The sequence below is a fragment of the Coregonus lavaretus genome (assembly GCF_964263955.1).
Source record: "Coregonus lavaretus genome assembly, chromosome: 14".
NCBI lineage: Eukaryota > Metazoa > Chordata > Actinopteri > Salmoniformes > Salmonidae > Coregonus > Coregonus lavaretus.
The window spans coordinates 5,656,151-5,680,507 of record NC_140001.1 but is presented as its reverse complement, the minus strand read 5'-3'; the positions used below and the strand labels follow the sequence as shown (position 1 = coordinate 5,680,507).

The 24,357-nt window shown below is 42.9% G+C and overlaps 1 protein-coding gene across 1 annotated transcript; it reads left to right on the top strand.

Annotated features, from left to right (window-relative positions):
* The first annotated feature begins 199 nt into the window (after positions 1 to 199).
* On the top strand, positions 200 to 11,210 carry LOC311140986 (ubiquitin-conjugating enzyme E2 L3-like). Its single transcript, XM_084176255.1, has 4 exons — positions 200 to 6,115; positions 7,895 to 7,990; positions 8,195 to 8,381; positions 9,048 to 11,210. Exons 1-4 carry the CDS (start codon positions 6,089 to 6,091, stop codon positions 9,200 to 9,202), a joined length of 465 nt encoding a protein of 154 aa, XP_084032381.1. The 5' UTR covers positions 200 to 6,088; the 3' UTR covers positions 9,203 to 11,210.
* The last annotated feature ends 13,147 nt before the right edge of the window (positions 11,211 to 24,357 follow it).

Here is a 24,357-nt window from a genome sequence, read left to right as displayed (position 1 = left end):
ATGAGATGTTCAATCATCCATGCAAGGTTGTGTGTGTGTGTGTGTGCAAGCGTGCGTGCGTGTGGGAGAATGCCCTCAGGCTGTCTATCTACATATACCACTCATTGAAGACAGATCTGTTTTTCTACTGCTGACACTCCCTGGTTGGTTGACTACAGAGGAACAGGGAGAGATTGGGGGAGGGGGGGGGGGGGCATGCAAGTAATGCAACATTCCAAGGAAGAGTATGGGAAGATGTCTATTCATTCGCAAATACTGTATACACGTATGCATGCACAAACACACATACTGTATACTGTATATACTCTCATGGTCTTCCTGCCACTAGGTCTTCCGGTCAGTAGGTTTGTTTGGCATACATTTTAAGTCTCAGCGTAATTCCGTTACTGTGGAATGGCTCGTATGAAAGCTATGAGGGACTTCACAGTAATAGCGTGAACCAACTGGAAAACCCCTCCATAGTATCAGGAAGTTACAACACAGCAGCTGTTCGTCCCAGGGCCAAGTGCACAGATGTGATTGGCTGGGAGGCCTTGCAGTCCCCAGGAATAGTCAGCCAAAGATGAAGAAATGTACCAAGAACTTGTTATTATTTTGTTTATATTCTTTTTTTTTTTTTTATTCTTTTTTTCTTTTTTTCACTTCCTTATTCGTCTGAAGACTCTTAACATGTCATTTTGGGGGACACTAAAGTGAACTGACACTAAAATGACAGTTGGTGGTCGCACGAAAATGCACAGCCACAATCTGTAATGGTTTTCCATTAACTGGGTCACAGAGCCCAGGACAAACTACTTAATCTCCAAGACATTCTCCCATGGGCTGATGACACACACACACCTTAATGACAGTTTTCATAAGACCATTCATGTTCCCGTGCCACAGAATGGCCCAAAAATGCTCCATCATATTAGTGCCGCCCAACTAAGGAATTTTGAGCTATTAAACTGTTGTCTTCAAACAGGAAGAGACTAAATTAAAAGGACAAAATAATGCCTGGCCCTGTCATAGCCATCAAGCTTATTGAAGTTTCACGTGAGAATGAGAAATGAATACAGTGACGTCTGACCTAAATTATAGACAGGTTGTAACAGCTTTGAGGTGAGACGGTCCAACACTGACAGTGATGTTGCTGAATGGTCTGCTGGTAATGAACCCATTGTAACATAGCTTTAGACACAAAGTCAGATTGTGTTAAGTAAACAGTTGCGTGTGGTGGTGAAGATGGTGAGAGTGAATTACTGTATGCACACACACACACACAGCAGAATGGGTCAGTGCTTTCACATGGTTCTTCATTACAGGTTCTGGGGGGGGGGTCGAGGTGAGGAGGGGGATTATTTAAGATACTCTTTGAAGAGGTAGGGTTTCAGCTGCTTTCAGAAGATGGGCAGGGACTCTGCTGTCCTAGCTTCAGGGGGGATGTATATCAATCAATCAAATGTATTTATAAAGCCCTTTTTACATCAGCAGATGTATACAGAAACTCAGCCTAAAACCCCAAACAGCAAGCAATGTAGATGTAGAAGCACAGTGCAAGGAAAGACTCCCTAGAAAGACAGAAACCTAGGCTCTGAAGGGTGGCCAGTCTCCTTCTGGCTGTGCCGGGTGGAGATTATAACAGTACATGGCCATTAAGTCCAGATTTTTCTCCAAGATGTTCAAACGTTCATAAATGACCAACAGGGTCAAATAATAATCACATTGGTTGTAAAGGTTGCAACAGGTCAGTGCATCAGGAGTAAATGTCACTTGGCTTTTGATAGCCGGGCATTGAAATAGCAGGTGCGGTAGAGAGAGAGAGAGTTGAAAACAGCATGTCTGGGACAAGGTAGCACGGGGGGGGGGGGGCGACAACGACACGGACAGGGCCAAACAGGCAAGATATAACCCCACCCACTTTGCCAAAGCACAGCCCCCACACATCAACAGAACACCAACCTACTACCCTGAGACATGGCTGAGTATAGCCGTGTAGCGGATTCTGCCTTCCTGAGACCTATAAGTACTGTTGCTCTCCAGCCTGGGCTTTTCTAGGTCAGTGGTATTGACGGTATTTCTTGTTGGGGTGCCCCACTCTGGGCAGAATTTCCACGCTCTCATTTACAGTGCATTCGGAAAGTATTCAGACCCCTTGACTTTTTCCACATTTTGTTATGTAACAGCCTCAATCTACACACAACACCCCATAATGACAAAGCGAAAACAGGTTTTTAGAAATATTTGTAAATTTAGTCAGGATCGAGAGAAAGATGAACGGAGCAAAGTACAGAGAGATCCTTGATGAAAACCTGCTCCAGAGCGCTCAGGACCTCAGACTGGGGCGAAGGTTCACCTTCCAACAAGACAACGACCCTAAGCACACAGCCAAGACAATGCAGGAGTGGCTTCGGGACAAGTCTCTGAATATTCTTGAGTGGCCCAGCCAGAGCCCGGACTTGAACCCGATTTAACATCTCTGGAGAGACCTGAAAATAGCTGTGCTTGAGAGGATCTGCAGAGAAGAATGGGAGAAACTCCCCAAATACAGGTGTGCCAAGCTTGTAGCGTCATACCCAAGACTTGAGGCTGTAGTCGCTGCCAAAGGTGCTTCAACAAAGTACTGAGTAAAGGGTCTGAATACTTGATATTTTTAGAAATGTAAAAAAAAACTCTGTTTTTGCTTTATGATTATGGGGTATTGTGTGTAGATTGATGAGGGGGAAAAAAAACAATTTAATCCAGTTCAGAATAAGGCTGTAACGTAACAAAATGTGGAAAAAGTCGAGGGGTCTGAAATCTTTCCGAATGCACGTCTATAGCCTCTCTTATGGACAGCCACTCTCAATCTGCCATCTGTGCTTTCCCCCTGTCCCAGAATACCCCTCTTCAGGTGATTGAGGGTCGTAGACAGTGGCTACGTCCCAAAAGGCACTCTTTTCCCTATATAGTGCATTCATTTTGACCAGGGCCCAAAGGGCACTATATAAGGAATAGACTGAGGGTGCCAACGGGTCTGGTCACGCCAGCATGGAGACGTAGAAACCCCTGATTTACAGGAAATATTTCATTATTATTCTAGTCTACCAAAGAGTTAAAGATTTAATGCTTGGTACGACAGACAGTTTCATCTGTAACCTATCAGTGCAAACAAACCTTTCAATAGAAATTAACCAAGCATATCCTTGATAAAGATTTTCATTGATAGTGTATGTCTGCCCACCCATCTTGTATGCCTGCCTGTCTGCCTACCAGCCAATGTTTCTACCCCCTGTATTGACAGCACATTCACCATATCCCACTTTAATAGCTCATAACTCTGAGCCAAGCCATTTCAAACTCCCCTCTGATTGTTTACAACTACCTCAGTCTGAAATGACTCTCTAAACAAGGCCAAGGGAAATTCTCACTATCCTCTTTTACGGGAAAGGACAACCATAAACAGCCAAAGAAACAAACAATCACACGCATGCATGGTCACAAACACACAGCCAGTCTCCGTGCAGAAATCCCCTCCGGTGGCAATGAGGGCATCAGATTGATCTTGTGTCTTGTTGGTATGCCAGACATGCCCACTGTTCATGGAAGTAGAGCATCTGTTATCTATCACCCTTTACCATCAACAGACACCAGACATGGGTCAAATACATTATGTGAAATTTAGAAATAGAATCATTCTAATTCTATGACTCTCACTACAGCCTCTTTGGCCTAGAACGTTTACTCTGTCTCTCTCTCTATGGAATTCTGAGACTGGCTTGATGATTGTCAGATTGTATACTGATAGAAGACAGGCGCAGGAAAAGTAATAGTTTTTTTTATTGCTCAACCCAACATAAGGTACGTCATGGAAAACGACGTGGACGAAGCCCAACACACACACACACACACACACACACACACCTGTAACCCAAACAGAAGAGCGAGGTGTAAACCTCTAAATAATACACGGGATGAGACCCATAATAACGAGTGCACAATTACTCGGCATGTAAACTGTAATTCATTGTGATCACGAGACCAGCAGACATGGTACAATAATCGACAAGGACAATGGGGAACAGAGGGCTCATATATACACAAACTAATCAGGGGGTATGGGAACCAGGTGTGCGTAATGAGACAAGACAGTCCGGGGGTTGGTGGTAATGAACCAGATCAGTGACGCCTAGAAGGCCGGTGACCTCCGGAGCTGGTGAACGGAATGAGCAGCAGTACTGGGGGGATCCGTGACAATGATTAAATCATTCATCTAGGACAGAGATGGACAACTGGCGGCCCACGGCCCACCTTTTGTTGGCCACATTCAAATAAGAACTGATATTTTTTATTTTTTTAGGAACTCAGTCGGGGTCTCAATTTACTGTTGAGAGTTAGAATAATAGAATACACGAGGTGCAGTTTCTAAATGTGGTTGTGCATCAGCAGTCACTCAATTAGCCCATGTCAGCTTCATAAAAAAAAAAGTTAGCTGGCGCTACACTATCTAAATGTTTATTATTATTATATTATACACAACAGAAAGCTTTTTCATTCAACATGCGTAAGGCTATGCATGATGAATCTGATGAGTGATGACACGTTTATGATATCGCTGCAGGGCAAAGGAGAAAAGGACTGTTTCACCTGTGTTCATACAAGTGCTAGCACCGCCCATGCACCAACACTGTGGCTTGCAAAGGGGGCAAAAAAAAAGTCCATGCTTCACACACTGGCCGCATCTTAATTCGCAACCCTTCTCCCAAAGTATGCACTGGCGCATTCTCTCAGACACTGCTTACAACAGCAAAATGCTTGAAATCCATGACAGGGAGTGGGAGAGAAGTGTAGAATCTGAATTTAGCCTACGACCCTAATAAAATCATTATTGCAGTACTATAGGACCACTGCTGCCATCTAGTGGTTAATAATATCAAGCTTGGAAAAGGAGTTCCTATTTACAGTATTTTAGGAAGTTATCACTTGTTATTTAAACACTACAGCAATATCTAGTGGTCATTCGTTGTATTCTACTACATACACAGACAGTGGATGGAGGTGTCTGTTGAGTGGTTTGATTTTAAACTAGGCATAATAGCACCATCAGGTGGTTGTGATAGCACATCACAGTTATTGTTTACAAGAGAACTTGACTTGTTCTATTATATTCTATTCTATACAGAGGGGTAGAGAGGGAATATTTCATTCATTTACAAAACACTCGCAAGTGACTAGTTTACAATGGTCGGTCCATAGGCTCCACTACGGGCTGAACAGTCGTACAACTACAGCCATCTCAAAATTATTACTTTGAATATATCCTATTTCCAGAAACGTAATTTCAAATGTCACACACGCACACACACTGAATTATTTCTGATCTGATCCGATCCCTGAACATGACACACCTTTTTCACTTGATATTATAAATCCAAGTGCAGTGAATGAATTTGCTTAATTGGTGTAGTAGCCAACTGGAGAGTTTTGAGCTGTTTATAAATCAAATCAAATCAAATCAAATTGTATTGGCCACATGCGCCGAATACAACAGGTGTAGACATTACAGTGAAATGCTTACTTACAAGCCCTTAACCAACAGTGCATTTATTTTTAATAAAAAAGTAAAATAAAACAACAAAAAAGTGTTGAGAAAAAAAGAGCAGAAGTAAAATAAAAAATAACAGTAGGGAGTACCCCCGCAAGTTGAGGTAATATGTACATGTGGGTAGAGTTAAAGTGACTATGCATAAATAATTAACAGAGTAGCAGCAGCGTAAAAAGATGGGGTGGGGGGGCAGTGCAAATAGTCCGGGTAGGCATGATATAGGCTACACTGCAGTGTACAATAAGGGTATTTCCAGAGTCAAGGCTTTTGAGTAATCACTGCATCAGCCAGACAATAAATGAAGCATTTCTGGTAGCTTCTAAAATCTTTGCTGGTTTGAATGTTTACAAATCTGCCATCAAAAACAGAAAAAAAGTGGCCTCTTTAGTGTGCTAAAATGAGTCATATAACACATGATACAGAGAATAAATATTTTTTGGCTCATGTTTTTCTAATGCCTTTTTGGAACTGCGACCGCAAGACAAGCCACCGCGGTGTATTCTGGGAACACACGGTAGATTCAAGATGGCGGCGAGCAGGAGACTGCACAAGGTAAATATCCTGATAACTCTATTTTCATATCTCTATCAATATTGAAGTCAGAATGGGCTATCAAAGGGCTTGGTCATTATTCAGTACGACTCAGTCACGATATCGTATTGTTGTCCTAATGCGTATTTGGCCCAGAAGTGTTGAAGTAAGGTTCCGCTAAAAGCGAGAAGGCACTCTCGCTAGCTAGGCCAGCAAGCTTAAAACAGGTTAGGGAAGCACCAGCAGGGCCAGAGATAAGATTGAGAGACCGGGTTCTGGGGATCAGCAGGGGAAGCACCGGCAGGGCCAGAGATAAGATTGAGAGACCGGGTTCTGGGGATCAGCAGGGGAAGCACCGGCAGGGCCAGAGATAAGATTGAGAGACCGGGTTCTGGGGATCAGCAGGGAAGCACCGGCAGGGCCAGAGATAAGATTGAGAGACCGGGTTCTGGGGATCAGCAGGGGAAGCACCGGCAGGGCCAGAGATAAGATTGAGAGACCGGGTTCTGGGGATCAGCAGGGGAAGCACCGGCAGGGCCAGAGATAAGATTGAGAGACCGGGTTCTGGGGATCAGCAGGGAAGCTAGTCTGCGACGTTGCTTGCTCATACTTAGTAATGACATCAGTCTCCGAAACTGTACAAACAACATTGACACCGATCAATTTCTGTGTATCACAACCTTGAGATGGCTAGTAGCGTAGCTCGCTAGTTAGCTATTTCCGTTACAGAGCTGTCTTCGCTGTTTTTGTATGGCTACTTTAGGTTAGCTAGGAGTTACCCAAATAGCCCAACTAACTAAATGGGGAAAGTATGTTTCGCTTACTGTGTGACTCACACGATGCACAACCTCATTGTCCCAATGTTTAAAAGGTTAAAAACTACATTGACACCGATCAATGTATGTTTATCACAACCTTGCGATGGCTAGTAGTGTAGTTAAGTTAGCTATTTCCGTTACAGAGCTGTCTTTGCTGTTTCCTACTTTAGGTTAGCTAGCTAGTAGCTACCAAAATTGCCCAGCTACATTGGAAAGGATGTTTCGCTTATTTTGTGACTCACACGAAACACAACCTCACTGTCCCAATGTTTAAAGGGTTTGCTAGAATGGGCTATCAAGAGCTTGGTCATTATTTAGTACAACTCAGTCACTATCTTATTATCGTCCTAAACTGCACCATGACATGAGTCAATTTATTCAAGTTACCCTGTTCATCCACGCGATTTAGCCAGAGCTTCGGTAGCTAGCTAATTGGCTAACTAGCAAACAGTAAGCATAAAATAAATTGCCAAGGAAATGCAATAATCTTGGTTTTGTCACCGTCTGGGTACCACTCCAGTTGGATATCTAGCTAGATAGCCAGCTATGGTGCTATCAAGATAGAAGACGTCAGTGTAGCTCAGTTGGTAGAGCATGGCGCTTGCAACGCCAGGGTTGTGGGTTCGATTCCCACGGGGGACCAGTACTTTAAAAATATATATGTATGCACTCACTAACTGTAAGTCGCCCTGGATAAGAGCGTCTGCTAAATGACTAAAATGTAAATGTAAAACTGCACCATGACATGAGTCAATTATTTCATGAGGTCATCTCGGTTTGCAGCAGTAAACAAAACCTAAACTGAAACGTTTTTTTAATTGTCTATATCTAATACAGACGCAGCTGCTAGCTAGCTAACTGAATTCTGTGGACCAAACAAAACATTCATTATTAATATGTTGTCTGTCCAGACAGTAACATGAGAAGCACACAATCGTCTGTCTTAACATGTCATGATGTTTCTCTCTCTCCTCTCTTTCAGGAACTTGAAGAGATTCGTAAGTCTGGAATGAAAAACTTCCGAAACATTCAAGTGGATGAATCCAACATACTGACCTGGCAAGGTCTTATTGTCCCTGTAAGTGGTTTTATTCCCATCATCATTTGATTCATGGCTTCACAATTCTCTCATGAAGGCGATTACATTCACATAAGTCTCTGTTCTGGTTCTAGAAGGACTATTACATGAATTAAATGTCCTAACATACGGGTTGCTCCTTGGATATGGTCATTGTTGCACTAACTAACCACGGTTGATTGTCTACACATTATTCCTCTATAGGACAACGCTCCCTATGACAAGGGAGCTTTCAGGATCGAATTAATCTTCCCCGCCGAGTACCCCTTCAAGCCCCCCAAGATCACGTTTAAGACGAAGATCTATCACCCCAACATCGACGAGAAGGGACAGGTGTGTCTGCCCGTCATCAGCGCAGAGAACTGGAAACCAGCCACCAAAACTGACCAAGGTGGGTCTCAAACACACACACACACAGCAGTTCTATAGCACTCCTGGGAGCAAGCCACTAAAACTGACCACAGTGGATGAGCCTCGGCTTCCCCATAGGCACTCTCTGGTTGGAGCACTGAAACATTAGCTTGAACTTTTACACAAATCTAATAGTGCTGGATTTTCCTGAAAGTTGAGTTGATCATACATGTCTAGTCAGACTGAAATCTCTATAATTTACATAGAATGTAAATTATTCTGCAATACTGACATGATACCCTGACACGATACACTGGCATGATACCCTCACACTGGTATGATACAATGGCATGATAGCCTGGCATGATACCCTCACACTGGTATGATAGCCTGGCATGATACCCTCACACTGGCATGATAGCCTGGCATGATACCCTCACACTGGCATGATACCCAGACACTGGACAGTAGAACATGAGCAGATGACTGAAGTGAAAAGAAAAAAGCAACTTTGCACAAGAGAACACAATCAGTCAAGTATTCTAGTTCAATGTCATGACTGACTTTCGTTTGTGTATCAGTTAATTGTGTGCTAACTTTGTGTTGAAGATGTAGTAATTGCTTCTGTGGTCAAAAATAAAATCTGTTCATTCTGCACTGATTCAGTTTCTGCAATGTCATGACTGGCTGTTTGTCTATTCTGCAGTAATTCAGTCCCTGATTGCGTTGGTGAACGACCCCCAGCCAGAGCACCCCCTGAGGGCGGACCTAGCAGAAGAATACTCAAAGGACCGGAAAAAATTCTTTAAGAACGCAGAGGAGTTTACAAAGAAACACGGAGAAAAGAGACCAATGGACTGATCACCTGACCAGTGTGTAGCCCTCTCCTCTCCTCTCCCCAACCGAACGTCTCCTCCTCCTCGCTTCTCTCTGTACCTTCCCCCTCTCTCTCTCTCCTCCCCATCTCACCACACACCCTCTCCTCCATTCTTCCCTCACACACGTCATCCTAGCAGCCCAAGAGCTCCTCAGTGTGGCTGCAGCCTCCCCTCTACGCAGGACTTTGGATCAGACTGGTTGTCTCCTCCTCCTGGCTATAGCTCGAGGTCGTTACTAACTTTCTACTATTTTCTTAAATTAAAATATGAAAAATGAAAAAGACAGGAAAAAATAAATGGTTAGAACATCCATGTTAAATATGGAGAACTACGGAGGGGGAAAAAGTAGAAGGAAATGTGAAATGAAAAAAATCAGATGTTTTGCTGTTTGTAAAAAAAAAGAAAAGAAAAAAAAGAGAGAACTACAAATCACTGCTCGAGTATCATAGATCTTTCTCCTAACTTCTGGAAGGTTTTTCTGACAAGGAAAAGTTGTGGTTATCCTTTATTTTCTTTGTTCTGTTCTCTAGTCTCATCTTGTTCTGTCGCAGCCCTAAATGAAATGTCTTACTAAAAACAAAGAAAAAAATAAGACAACCCTTTCTCTCACAGCTAGCTAGGCCCTGGAAGTGTGTCCTTAACTATTTTCCCTTTGACTTCTCTGCTTCTGGAGTTGCACTGTATTCTGTGGAACAAGCCCTCTCCCAGTTGTCCTTCCCCTCAGCTTGGAGCCAGCCCACTGAGCAGACAGACAGAAAATGGCCACTGATAATACGCCAGTATTGTCATGAATTACAAGTGTAATTGACTGGGAGATAATTAATCTTTCACACTCCCCTTCGCCGGTCCAAAATGTTTGAGGATGCCCCTCTTTGCATTAGACGTTCTGAGACTTCCTTCTGATTTTAGTTTTTTTTTGCGTTATAGGCATAAGTGCCATTGTCAAATCTGCCTCTGTGTTATAGCGCGGTTGTATACCCCACCCACTGGTTCTACAGTTCCTACCATTCTGCATGTCCTGAGTTCTAACTCCTCCCCTAGACACATTAGATAGCAGTTGTCGTCTCAAGACAGTGGGAGGTAAGAATAGTACAGACGCCGTACATTCTGTTTACTGAAACGCTCTGCGCGGTCAGTCCGAAGTCTGCAGTGGCCGCACAGCATTTACTGCGATACGGCCTCTGAAGTCAGGGTACGTATACTTCTTGCGGTCCGCGGAGCAGCGCAGAGCTGTTGTAAAGAAAGTTGTCCATGAAGTGAATTTGTGTTTATACAGGACCATCCAACCCCCACCTTCTATCAACCAATCATGTCAATGCGGAGCTATACGGAGCCCTCCGCACTCTTACAACATTTGGGCGGCGCACGGTGATGGGGTATGGAGCTCAATTTGGCCTCTGCGTGCCTCCGGAGGCTCCGCTAATTTACGTCACACCGTCCGTACGACGCCTCCGACCACATTTTCAGATCAAGCTTAAATTGGCTTTAGGTTTACTCTCCAGCCACACACATTAGAACCCCGCTGCCTTTCTCTCTCTACATAGAAAATAATCTTAGCACTGCAAACCAAATCTCATATCACGAGAGACTAACGTAAATATATACAAATCAGTGGCCGATATATCCACTGGAACAGAACAGCCCCCCCCCCCCCCCCCAAAGGGACTTAGTGAACTGTCAGGCCTGGTCGGGGGGGCAACGCCAGGGGAGTCTAAAGACTGAGGGGGAATCTAAAATGGCACCCTATTCCCTACATAGTGCTATACAGAACCCTATGTGCCCTGGTCATAAGTAGTGCACTATGTATGGAATAAGGTGCCATTTGGAACACAGACTGGGTTAACGCACAGAGACGGTGATCCTATATAAACAGGCACCTTATATCGAGCTGTGAGAGGGCTAACTGTCTGCCAGTAGGGTGTAAACAGGACAGGGACTGGAGCCGTGTGACTCGGTCCAACGTTTCATAATAAAGATGGCTAACCATTTGGTCTCATTGTCTGGGTGCTGTGAGCTTGTTCCTGTGTCTGGGTGAATTAATGCTTTGGGAGTGGGATTACTTTATTAAATGTAGTTTTACAGGGACAGTGCACATGATCAACATTACTGTAAAAGTGCCAGTTTTAGCCAGCCGGCTAATTTTCAACTGCAGTCCCTGCCAGGATATACTGTAGGGAAAGGTAAGAGTGACTCCATTTCAAAGGGATTCCGCAACAGATAACGAGTCTCCAGTCTGAGTGAATATGTTGGTATTCAGGTAGCTTAGTGGTTAAGAGCGTTGTACCAGTAACCGAAAGGTCGCTGGTTCTAATCCCCGAGCCGACTAGGTGAAAAATCTGTCGATGTGCCCTTGAGCAAGGCACTTAACCCTAATTGCTCCTGTAAGTCGCTCTGGATAAGAGCGTCTGCTAAATTACCAATTTATTTATATTTATAGACGTGAAGCAGAAAGTTTGAGGTAAGAATGACACCGCGCAAAGGTATTCTGCTATAGATTACAAGTGAAATCTCCATAATAGTACGGTCTGTCTATTTCAAATCCGGAAACAATGGACATAGCACAAAGTTGAAGCTTACATTAACATCGGTGGCCTAAAGAGGCAAACGTTAAGAAGTGTGGTGTTGTTCATATGTTATTTGGTGTGTAGCAACAACCTTCCATTAGAGAGCGCCATACTCGCAACTCCATATGACACCACCCAGCTCAGCTTCCACATTTAACATTTTAAACAAACACAAACCTGAGCCAAATACTATGGAGGACTAAAAGTGCCACAATTAAATAAATAAATACACCATTAAATAATTACTTAAATGTGTCATTAATTAATTAAAATTAGAATTAAATACATAAATGTGTAATTAAATGTATCATTAATTAATTCAAATACCGATTCATTTTATGTAAAATACATATATAATTATTTCACTATTTACATTTACATTTCATGATCCTGCATTGCAGTGATTCATGAATTACTTCAAACTGTCAAACTGACCCATCAAAGTCAGTGGGCGGGGCTAACGCGAATCTAGTCTGATCCATTGCTTTGGTCTGAAGTAGAGTAGGCCAACCTGGATAGAGACAATGGAGGATCTCCGTGAACTTTCCAGGGAGTTGGTTAGAGACATTTTAAACTTAGCAGAGGATGTAGAAGCAGGACCTGCTGACATTATCCGGAATTGATTTGTCTTGGCTTGATGCAGAGGGTAACCAATCAGGCGTTAGGTTCCGCCTACCAACTTTTGATGGGTCAGTTTGACAGTTTTAAGTAATTCAGGAAGCACTCCAACGCAGGACCATGAAATGTAAATGTAAATAGTGAAATTATTATATATGTATTTTACATAAAATGAATCGGTATTTGAATTAATTAATGACACATTTAATAACACATTTATGTATTTAATTCTAATTTTAATTAATTAATGACACATTTAAGTAATTATTTAATGGTGTATTTATTTATTTAATTGTGGCACTTTTAGTCCTCCATAAAATACTAGGTGAAACTTTTCAGCAATGATCCGATGTCTATCGATTGTCCCTTGATTAGGGGAAGAAGAATGTTTATTAGGGGTGTAATGATCCATCTACTACATCGATGTATCGATTTATATTCCTATGATCCAACTACATCGATCTGTGCTCGGCGAGTTGGCCTTTTGGACAACATATATCAATCTAACATCGTTTTAAAATGTAATAAATCGATTGTATCGATACTAGGAAATAACCCATTGGATTTAAGCACGTCAGACTTTATATGGATGTTTTTTCTTAGCACTTTTAATGATAAAGGCTTTAAACATTACTCGATTCAGTCTGCCTATCCGTGACGTCATCGCCCCGCGCCAGCAGCGGCGCAAAGACAACAAAACATAGCATGGCGGACGACAGAGGAGAAGCCGACGAGCGAGAAATTATCAAGCCACCATTGCGGTCCTTACAAGAAACAGGAATCTAGGAAACTTCACCTGCACTGTCCAGTATCCAGGTATTTATTTCAGTCACACTGGTTGAATTTTTGGCTAAAAGGTTACTGAATCGATTTCAAGTCACTGAATCGTTTCGGATCGTATCGTTCTAAATGAACCAATATCGTCCTTGAATCGTATCGACAACCACGAATCGTGATACAAATCGAATCGTTGTTAAAACGAATCGTTACACCCCTAATGTTTATGGTAGATGACTTCCTGAAACACCTGCAGGGTGATTGGCCACAACTGCGTAACCTAGGAGAATACAGCTGGACTATAGCCCTGCCTGCTTCTCACTGTGGCCTACTTTCCCACCCACATAAAAAAGTTAGCATCCCAAATGAATTCCGTATGAAGTTAACTACTTTTGACCAGAGACCAATGGGCTCTAACTAGGGAATAGTAGTTGTCCATAGTGCCATTTGAAAAGCAGGGGCTTACCTCTCTCCGAGTGGTATCCTACAAAGCAGGTTTAAGTAGAAACCTGGACTAGATGTAACAGAGCAAATGTAAATCCAGGACACTCCAGTTAGTATGATCTGTTACGTTTCACATGGTATGTATTAATTTGTGGATGTCCATCCATTTCGTATGATATGTTACGAATACAAATGTGTATGATACTCTACATGGCCAAAAATATGTGGACACCTGCTCATCAAACATCTCATTCCAAAATCATGGGCATTAATATGGAGTTGGTCCCCCCTTTGCTGCTATAACAGCCTCCACTCTTCTGGGAAAGGCTTTCCACTAGATGTTGGAACATTGCTGCAGGAACTTGCTTCCATTCAGCCACAAGAGCATTTACAGTTAGTGAGTGCATACGTTTTCCATACTGGCCCCCCGTGGGAAACGAACCCACAACCCTGGTGTTGCAAGCGCCATGCTCTACCAACTGAGCTACAGGAGGCCATTAGTGAGGTCGGGTACTGATGTTGGGCGATTAGGCCTGGCTCACTGTCGGCGTTCCAATTAATCCCAAAGGTGTTCGATAGAGTTGAGGTCGGGGCTCTGTGTAGGCCAGCCAAGTTCTTCCACACCGATCTCGACAAACCATTTCTGTATGGACCTCGCTTTGTGCATGGGGGCATTGTCATGCTGAAACAGGAAAGGGCCTTCCCCCAAACTGTTGCCACAAAGTTGGAACCACAGAATCGTCTAGAACATCATTGTATGCTGTAGCGTTAAGATTTCCCTTCACTGGAACTAAGGGGCCTAGCCCGAACCATGAAAAACAGCCCCAGACCATTATTCCTCCTCCACCAAACTTTACAGTTGGCACTATGTATTTGGGCAGGTAGCGTTCTCCTGGCATCCGCCAAACCCAGATTCGTCCGTCGGACTCCCAGATGGTGAAACGTGATTCATCACTCCAGAGAACGCGTTTCCACTGCTCCAGAGTCCAATGGCGGCGAACTTTACACCACTCCAGCCGACGCTTGGCATTGCGCGTGGTGATCTTAGGCTTGTGTGCGGCTGCTCGGCCATGGAACACCATTCCATGAAGCTCCCGACGAACAGTTATTGTGCTGACGTTGCTTCCAGAGGCAGTTTGGAACTCCGTAGTGAGTGTTGCAACCGAGGACAGACGATTTTTACGCCCTACGCGCTTCAGCACTCGGTGATCCCGTTCTGTGAGCTTGTGTGGCCTACCACTTTGCGGCTGAGCCGTTGTTGCTCCTAGACGTTTCCACTTCAGAATAACAGCACTTACAGTTGACCAGGGCAGCTCTAGCAGGGCAAAAAGTTCACAAACTGACTTGTTGGAAAGGTGGCATCCGATGACGGTGCCACGTTGAAAGTCACTGAGCTCTTCAGTAAGGCCATTCTACTGCCAATGTTTGTCTATGGAGATTGCACGGTTGTGTGCTCGATTTTATACACCTGTCAGCAATGGGTGTGGCTGAAATAGCCTAATCCACTAATTTATTACAAATTTGCTAAACGTATGATATGTTACAAATTCCAATTTGTTGTGGCTAATGTTAACTTGGTGGCTAAAGCTAACGTTAGCTAGGTGGCTAACGTTAGCTAGGCTAGGTGTTAAGGTTAGGGTTAGGAGATAGGTTAAAGGTTTACAAGAAGGGTAAGCTAACATGCAAAGTAGCTAAAAAGTAGTTGCAAAGTTGCTAAAATGCTAAAGTTGTCCGTGATGAGATTCAAACATTCAAGCTTTATACGCCCACCCATCCACCCTTGAGACTTAGACCCTCAAGACTCAGGACTCAACTTTGATTTGAGACTGATGACTTGAAATTACCTGGCCAGGTTTTGTCTCATTTTGTGGCAGAGTTTCCATGGATTACTCTCCACGCAGCCAGAGACAGTAGCCAGAGACAGTAGCCAGAGACAGTAGCCAGATACAGTAGCCAGAGACAGCAGCCAGACCAGAGCCGCAGCATCGACTTGCAACAGATTGGCTAGCAAAATGCACACTCTGCCCTCTGATTGGACCAGCAAACTGTCCATCAACAGGTCAGGTGAGCTAGCGCAGTGGTTTAAAAAATGTGAGAAGATTTTTTGGGGGGGGTCACAAGTGTGAAACTGAATGGGACAAATACATATGTTTCATATGTATTTTAATAATATAGCTTACCATTTAGCCTACCATTTGAATTGTATATACATTCAGTGGGCAGTTTTAGGTACACAACCCCGTTCACGGAAATGGTTCGCTCCTACAGACAGTGAGTCACGTGGCCGTGGCTTGCTATATAAAGCAGGCAGACAGGCATCGAGGCTTTCAGTTACTGTTCGATTGAACATTAGAATGGGCAAAACGAGTGACCTGAGCGACTTTGAGCGTGGTATGATCGTCGGTGCCAGGCGCGCCGGTTCCAGCATCTCAGTGGATAAAAAACAAAAGAATAACAATAAAACTGGATGACTAAAAAGCTCCCTGAGGAAAAGCAACGCTAAACATCTGTGTTTTAAGATCTCTTTTAAAAATGGCCACAGTTCCAGCCCCTCTCAGGTTCTCTGGCAGGCTATTCCAGAGGCTGGGGGCATAGTAATAACTAAAGACTGCCTCTCCATGCCTCTTGGTCCAAGGCTTTGGGATAGTTAAAAGGCCAGTGCCAGAGGCCCTGAGGGACCTACTGGGTACATAACTTAAAAGCATGTCTGACATGTATTGGGCTGCACAATTGTGGATTGATTTAAAAACCAATAGAAGAATCTTAAAATGAATTCTAAAACTCACAGGCAGCCAGTGCAGAGACCTTAAAACCGATGTAATGTGTGCTCTCCATCTGGTCTTGGTCAGTACCCGTGCTGCAGCATTCTGTATGTTTTGCAGTTGACCAACGGCTTTCTTGGGTAGACCAGACAGGAGAGCATTACAGTAGTCAAGCCTGCTTGAAATAAAAGCATGGATGAGTCTCTCTGTATCAGCCTGAGAGAGAAACGGCCGCACTTTGGCAATGTTCCTCAGGTGGTAAAAAGCTATTTTGGTCACATTCCTGATGTGTGATTCGAAATTGAGTTCAGAATCTAAAATAACACCTAGGTTTTTTTACCTGGTGTTTTACCTTTATTGCCTGTGAATTAAAATGTGCGGCCAGATTCTCTCTCTGTGCTTTGGCTCCAACAATAAGTACCTCAGTCTTGTCTTGATTTAGCTGGAGGAAGTTGTGAGCCATCCAAGTATTTCAATCACTAATACACTCTAATAATAATAGTCCCCTGTAGCTCAGTTGGTAGAGCATGGCGTTTGCAACACCAGGGTTGTGGGTTCGTTTCCCACGGGGGGCCAGTATGAAAATGTATGCACTCACTAACTGTAAGTCGCTCTGGATAAGAGCGTCTGCTAAATGACTAAAAATAAATAATAATTTATCTGTGGAGCTAAAATCCTCTGGTGACACAGAAATGTAAAGTTGTGTATCGTCTGCGTAGCAGGGGAAATGAATGCTGTTCTTTTTGATAATGCTGCCAAGGGGTAACATATATAAACTGAAAAGTACCGGAGCCAAAATTGAACCTTGTGGAACGCCACGTGAAATATATTTTCTCTGAATTATGATCACCAAGGGTGACAAAACACTCTTGACTGGTTAAATAGGTCCTAACCCAATTTTAAATAGGTCCTAACCCAATTTAGAACTTGACCGGAGAGGCCAACCCACCTCTCCAGTCTGTCCAGAAGGACATCATGGTCAACAGAGGCCAACCCACCTCTCCAGTCTGTCCAGAAGGACATCATGGTCAACAGAGGCCAACCCACCTCTCCTGTCTGTCCAGAAGGACATCATGGTCAACAGAGGCCAACCCACCTCTCCAGTCTGTCCAGAAGGACATCATGGTCAACAGAGGCCAACCCACCTCTCCAGTCTGTCCAGAAGGACATCATGGTCAACAGAGGCCAACCCGCCTCTCCAGTCTGTCCAGAAGGACATCATGGTCAACAGTGTCGAATGCAGCACTTAAATCCAAGAGTACAAGGACAGAGAGCTGTTTGGGATCTGTGTTGGCGCTAAGATAATTGACCACTTGAACTAAGGCTGTCTGTGTGCTGTGGTGGGCACGAAAACCAGATTGGAATTTTTCAAACAATACAGTTGCCACTTAAAAAATAATTGAGCTGTTTGAAAACCAATTGCTTAAGAATGGAAGGTTGGAGATTGGCCGAAAATTGCTAAAAGCTGAAGAATCTAGATTCCTTTTCTTCAGAAGGGGTTTCACCATAGCAGTGTTTAGTGCAGTGGGGAAAGTGCCTGTAAACAGGGAGTGATTAACAATAGCTTGCACTTCTTCAGATATGCAATTAAAAACTGTTTTGAAGAAGTTGGTGGGGGATAAGATTGAGAAGGCAGGTAGAAGGGTTAAGTTGTGAAATCACTTTCCTTAGCATGTCTGTGTCAACCAGGGAAAATAAATCCATAGTGTTTTTGCGTGGTAGGCTAGGGACCATTTCATCAAACTTCTCATCAGGTCTTGCTTGACTTATACCCAGCCTAATGTTAGTTATCTTATCTCTGAAATATGCCGCAAACTCAACACAATTAGATGGATTTATCAGGCCATCAATGGCCGAGAAGAGCACTCTCGAATAATGGCGCAGTACAACAGTGGTGTGCAGAACGGCATCTCAGAATCAGAGGAGGCTGGTGGGAGGAGCTATAGGAGGACGGGCTCATTGTAATTTCTGGAATGGAATCATTGGAACAGTATCAAACACATCAAACATTAGGAAACCACGTTTGAATGTTTCATTGATTCCATTCCAGCCATTACAATGAGCCTGTCCTCCTATAGCTCCTCCCACCAGCCTCCACTGATCGGAACGCACGGATGGGCTATTGCAGCAGACGACCACACCGGGTTCCACTCCTATCACCTAAAAACGGCTCCAGTGGGCACTCGATCACCAACACTGGACAATTGAGGAGTGGAAAAACATTGCCTGGTCCAACAAATCCTGGTTCCTGTTGCGTCATGATGATGTCAGAGTCAGGATTTGGCGTAAGCAAAATCCATGGCCCCATCCTGCCTGGTGTCAACGGTACAGGCTGGTGGTTGTGGTGTGGTGAATGTTTTCCTGGCACACGTTAGGTCCCTTGATACCAATTGCGCAATGTTTCCATGCCCCAAAGAATTCAGGCTGTTTTGGAGGCAAAAGGGGGTCTGACCTGGTATTGTAGGCTCGGCCCTAATTTATGTGCTCTCTGTTACCTGGAGTTGCATGGCAAATGGTCCAGGAACACAAGGAATGCACAAAGGACAATACCCAAGGACTAGTCAGCCTTTCCCCCTCTGAGGGGCCAAAATGTAGCTCTCTGTTATAATAATAATAATATGCCATTTAGCAGACGCTTTTATCCATAAATTTTTTTTTTACGTATGGGTGGTCCCGGGGATCGAACCCACTACCCTGGCGTTACAAGCGCCGTGCTCTACCAGCTGAGCTACAGAGGATTGAGTATAGTGACAGAATAATGCTATAGTATCCATGTTTGGTATCTGAAACTTGTTCACTGAGGATAACTGTCACGCTCGCTGATGAACGGGTCAGACCAAGGCGCAGCGTGATATGCACATGTTTATTAACACGAATAAACACACGACAAAACAATAAACTAACGACACGTGAAGTCCTAAGGTAACACACAAACAAACCTTATACAGAACAAGATCCCACAACCCACTAGTGCCAATAGGCTGCCTAAGTATGGTCCCCAATCAGAGACAACGAGCGACAGCTGCCTCTGATTGGGAACCACACCGGCCAACATAGATCTAGACATACTAGACTTACAACATAGACCTACACCACATAGAAAATGCACACCCTGACTCAACAAATAAGAGTCCCCAGAGTCAGGGCGTGACAATAACTCAGATACTATCTATATGGATGTATGATTTCTGTGGTAACTTGTGTCTGTACAGGGTGAACTCTGAATTACTCTATTATGCGAAGGGTTTTTATTGTCTTCTCAGGAACTCTGTCTTATTTACATTGGTCTCATCCCACACAAAAGCCTTTAGATGCCGTGACACCTGTGGAGACTGGGCCTGGGAGTGTTTAGGTTACCGTAGACTTGGTCTCATTTGATTGGTCTCATTTGATTGGTCAATTGTTGGTTGGTTTTGGGTTGAAAGGTTACACCTTCATATGTTATAAATTGAATGAAATGCCTTTGCTCTCTCTCTCTTATCCTGTATCCAGTCCATGGAGGAAGATGTATGATCAATTGTAATTTCCTAGGCTTGTAGGACTCTGGCATAGTACGCATCCCTTTCTTCATGCTTTGTCTTTTAAGTTAACCTTAGGATTTACACTACCGGTCAAAAGTTTTAGAACACCTACTCATTCAACGGTTTTTCTTTATTTTTACTATTTTCTACATTGTAGAATAATAGTGAAGACATCAAAACTATAAAAAGTGTTAAACAAATCAAAATATATTTTATATTTGAGATTCTTCAAATAGCCACCCTTTGCCTTGTTGACAGATTTGCACACTCTTGGCATTCTCTCAACCAGCTTCATGAGGTAGTCACCTGGAATGCATTTTAATTAACAGGTGTGCCTTCTTAAAAGTTAATTTGTGGAATTTCTTTCCTTCTTAATGCGTTTGAACCAATCAGTTGTGTTGTGACAAGGTAGGGGTGGTATACAGAAAATAGCCCTATTTGGTAAAAGACCATATTCAAAGTCCATATTATGGCAAGAACAGCTCAAATAAGCAAAGAGAAACGACATTACTTTAAGACATGAAGGTCAGTCAATACGTAACATTTCAAGAACTTTGAAAGTTTCTTCAAGTGCAGTCGCAAAAACCATCAAGCACTATAATGAAACTGGCTCTCATGAGGACCGCCACAGGAATGGAATACACAGAGTTACCTCTGCTGCAGAGGATAAGTTCATTAGAGTTGCCAGCCACAGAAATTGCAGCCCAAATAAATGCTTCACAGAGTTCAAGTAACAGACACATCTCAACATCAACTGTTCAGAGGAGACTGTGTGAATCAGGCCTTCATGGTCGTATTGCTGCAAAGAAACCAAAGACTTGCTTGGGCCAAGAAACACAAGCAATGGACATTAGACCAGTTGGAATTTGTCCATTGGTCTGGAGTCCAAATGTATCTTAGTGAGATGCGGTGTGGGTGAACGGATGATCTCTGCATGTGTATTTCCCACCGTAAAGCATGGAGGAGGAGGTGTTATGGTCTGGGGGTGCTTTGCTGGTGATTTATTTAGAATTCAAGGCACACTTAACCAGCATGGCTACCACAGCATTCTGCAGCGATACACCATCCCATCTGGTTTGGGCTTAGTGGGACTATCATTTATTTTTCAACAGGACAATGACCCAACACACCTCCAGGCTGTGTAAGGGTTATTTTACCAAGATGGAGAGTGATGGAGTGCTGCATCATATGACCTGGCCTCCACAACCTCAACCAAATTGAGATGGTTTGGGAAGAATCGGACCGCAGAGTGAAGGAAATGCAGCCAAATAGTGCTCAGCATATATGGGAACTCCTTCAAGACTGTTGGAAAAGCATTCCAGGTGAAGCTGGTTGAGAGAATTCCAAGAGTGTGCAAAGCTGTCAAGGTAAAGGGTTGGTATTTGAAGAATCTCAAATATAAAATATATTTTGATTTGTTTAACACTTTTTTGGTTACTACATGATTCCATATGTGTTATTTCATAGTTGTGATGTCTTCACTATTATTCTACAATGTAAAAAATTGTCAAAATAAAGAAAAACCCTTGAATGAGTAGGCGTGTCCAAACTTTTGACCGGTAGTGTATATGCTTGGAACAATGCCTTCTAATGCTTGTTAATGCTTTGTAACTTAAGCTTTATGCCTTGTATGTGAATCCATTCATTTTACAAAGTAATTAAATACACTTGTATTTACAATTCCATTCTCAGACATTTCTCCATTGCCTATTACTGTAACTCAACCATAGTGTTCTTGCATATTGCTAAATTATCTTTACGGAGTCAGATAAACATTTTAATAGGCTAATTGCTTAGTATCATTACTAGTCACATGTGAGGTATTTATAATATCATAATATACAAGTCAAAAATATTACCCCACTACAGTACAATATGGGTGTACATAATAAACTGGCCACTGAGTGTATAGAACTTTGCCTATTTGATCTGGTTTCTAATTTTAAAAAAAATCGGTCTACGGTATTGCACTAAATGATTGTCTCAAAAACATCTAATCTGTGCTTCAGAACCAGAAAGCACTTACATTTTACATTTTAGTCATTTAGCAGACGCTCTTATCCAGAGCGACTTACAGTTAGTGAGTTCAGATCATTTGCAAACCCGGATTAGAAAAAAAATATGCTGCTTGCCTGCCCTGACAAAAACAGAGTATAGTATAGAGTTTATATTATATAAAATACAGTTTAGAAATCAACTACGGAGGCATCTTTCCCAGAACAACAATAGGCTACCTTACATTGATTCTTTTCATATTTCACTTAGGCTTAGTTTTAGTGGCTGCTGGCTATTTGTCTAAAGATAGCTAGCTGTAACGTCGCACTACTTTCATTATTATGAGATGAAGACGCAACGAGCGTTCTACTGGCAGGCGGCACTCCAAAGTGATAGCGCGCGGCGCAGACAGACCACCCTATCCTGCAACCCCCCTATTATGATGAGTTTCTCAGGTATCAAAGAATCAAGGATGCAAGGATATACTTAGACATTCTGTGGAGATTTCATAGTATTTATTGAATCACGAGCTCGTGGGTTCATCTAACCAACGGACATGGCTTTGCCCTTCGTCAGTTGAACTCTTGAACAAAGGAAACACTCTACCTTATATACCTTCTATTACCCTCTTCCTGGCATACATCTGGTAAGTCTCCATGGGCACTCCCTGTCTTTGATGTTCATCACCCTTTACCCCAAGTCAGTATCCTAAACATCACTCATGCTATCCTAAACATCACTAATCTACCTTGACATAATGGAATGTAGACTTCATGGCCCCAAACCACTCATCTCTTAACTCTTCCTCTGTCCTCACAACACTATGACATGACATCATTACATTGGCGTAAAAAAAAATAAAAAAAATCTATCTCCGCTGCGCTGTCAGCACAACGGACAGAGCTTGTTGCAGTGTGTGTAGGCTATGGCACTAGGGCGGTTAGGTATGGCTCCTTTTGGTTTACATAAAACACTTCTCATCTCTGTGTTAGGCTAAGTGAATAACGTGATAAGTAATATTTGATTTATAAGGGCGGGGTCAAGTTTAGCCTACCAGTCAGGCCCTGGTGATGACGCAGTGTTGGAGGCCGAACTGTCTCCTTCCTGCTCCTCTGCTGTTCCTATGGTGTCTGCCCTATGATGGGGTGGAGGAGGTTTTTTCACTCCGACTGACACTGAATTGATGATGACAGCTCTCTTTGGAGCCTGGAGAGGAGAGGGTGTGCTCTGACCCTTTCCCGTGTTTGGAGAGAAAATGACTGCGCCGCAAAATGTTCCTGGGTGTGTCACGGAAGTTGTGTCACTGCTGGGGGGGGGGGGGGGGGTCTGGAGCAGTGGCGGCTCCTGAAAAAATTCTCAGGAGGGGCAATTTTTCTGATGATTTAGGTGACCTACACACATTTTTAAAAAGATATGTCCAGCAACAACATGAAGACAGGGGCAGCATATAAGTCAATACCAGAAGCATTTATTGACTGATCTCAAAAGTGTTGGCTTACAAAAGCAAAATAAGTTATCACAGTAAAAATAATCAAGGGTGTTCTTTCACATTCCTCAACACTGCATAAACAATATGTATGGCTTTGTAAAAATGAACAACCATATTCTGGCCAATTGTATAGATTTGTAAATATGAACAACCATATTCTGGCCAATTGTATAGATTTGTAAAAATGAACAGATTTTTTATTTTTTTGAATGGCAGTACCTTTCAAACATGTCTGCTTGCAGTAAGGTAGCACTCACAAGGTGGCCAGAGAAAGAGAACCTTTCTTTGGTGTGATCCAGGATGGTGTTGCAGACCTCTTCAGACAGCCTCTGCTTCTCCTCTTCTCTCAAAGCTGTTCTGGGTCTTTTGGCTCCTGTTGCTTCTTGCAGCTGCTGTTGAGAGGAGTCCCTGAAGGCAAACAGACCAATGTGTTTGTTGGCTTTGTACAGTATTGTTGTCTATGTGATGCACAGGTATATGCAATGTATCCATGTATAGTACAAATACTTCAGTTCCACTTAAAATGGGCAGGGATGCATAAAGTCTTTAGTGTTTAAGTTAGCCTTTGTGTCTCACATAGCCTGGATGTTCAGCACAGTATACAGTGGTGCTCATAAGCTTATGATCCCATGCTAAAGTTGACTAAAAAGAGGAATAAAAAAGAAAAGAAAATTGGTGTCCTTAAAGGTTGGATTTTCCAACTTTTTTAATTAAGTCATTAAGATCAATTTCCAAAAGATGATTTTTTTATTTTTTTATTCCTCTTTTTAGTCAGCTTTAGAATGTGTTCATACACTTATGAGCACCACTGTACAGTACACATAGTATATAAAATAAGATAGATTACACCACTGGCCATATATAATGACAATAATGTAATTTCAAACACAAATGCAGTCTCCTTTCATGCATACATTTTCAAATAAAGCTCTGCTTTGAGAAAGATCGAATGATATTGTTTAATCTTT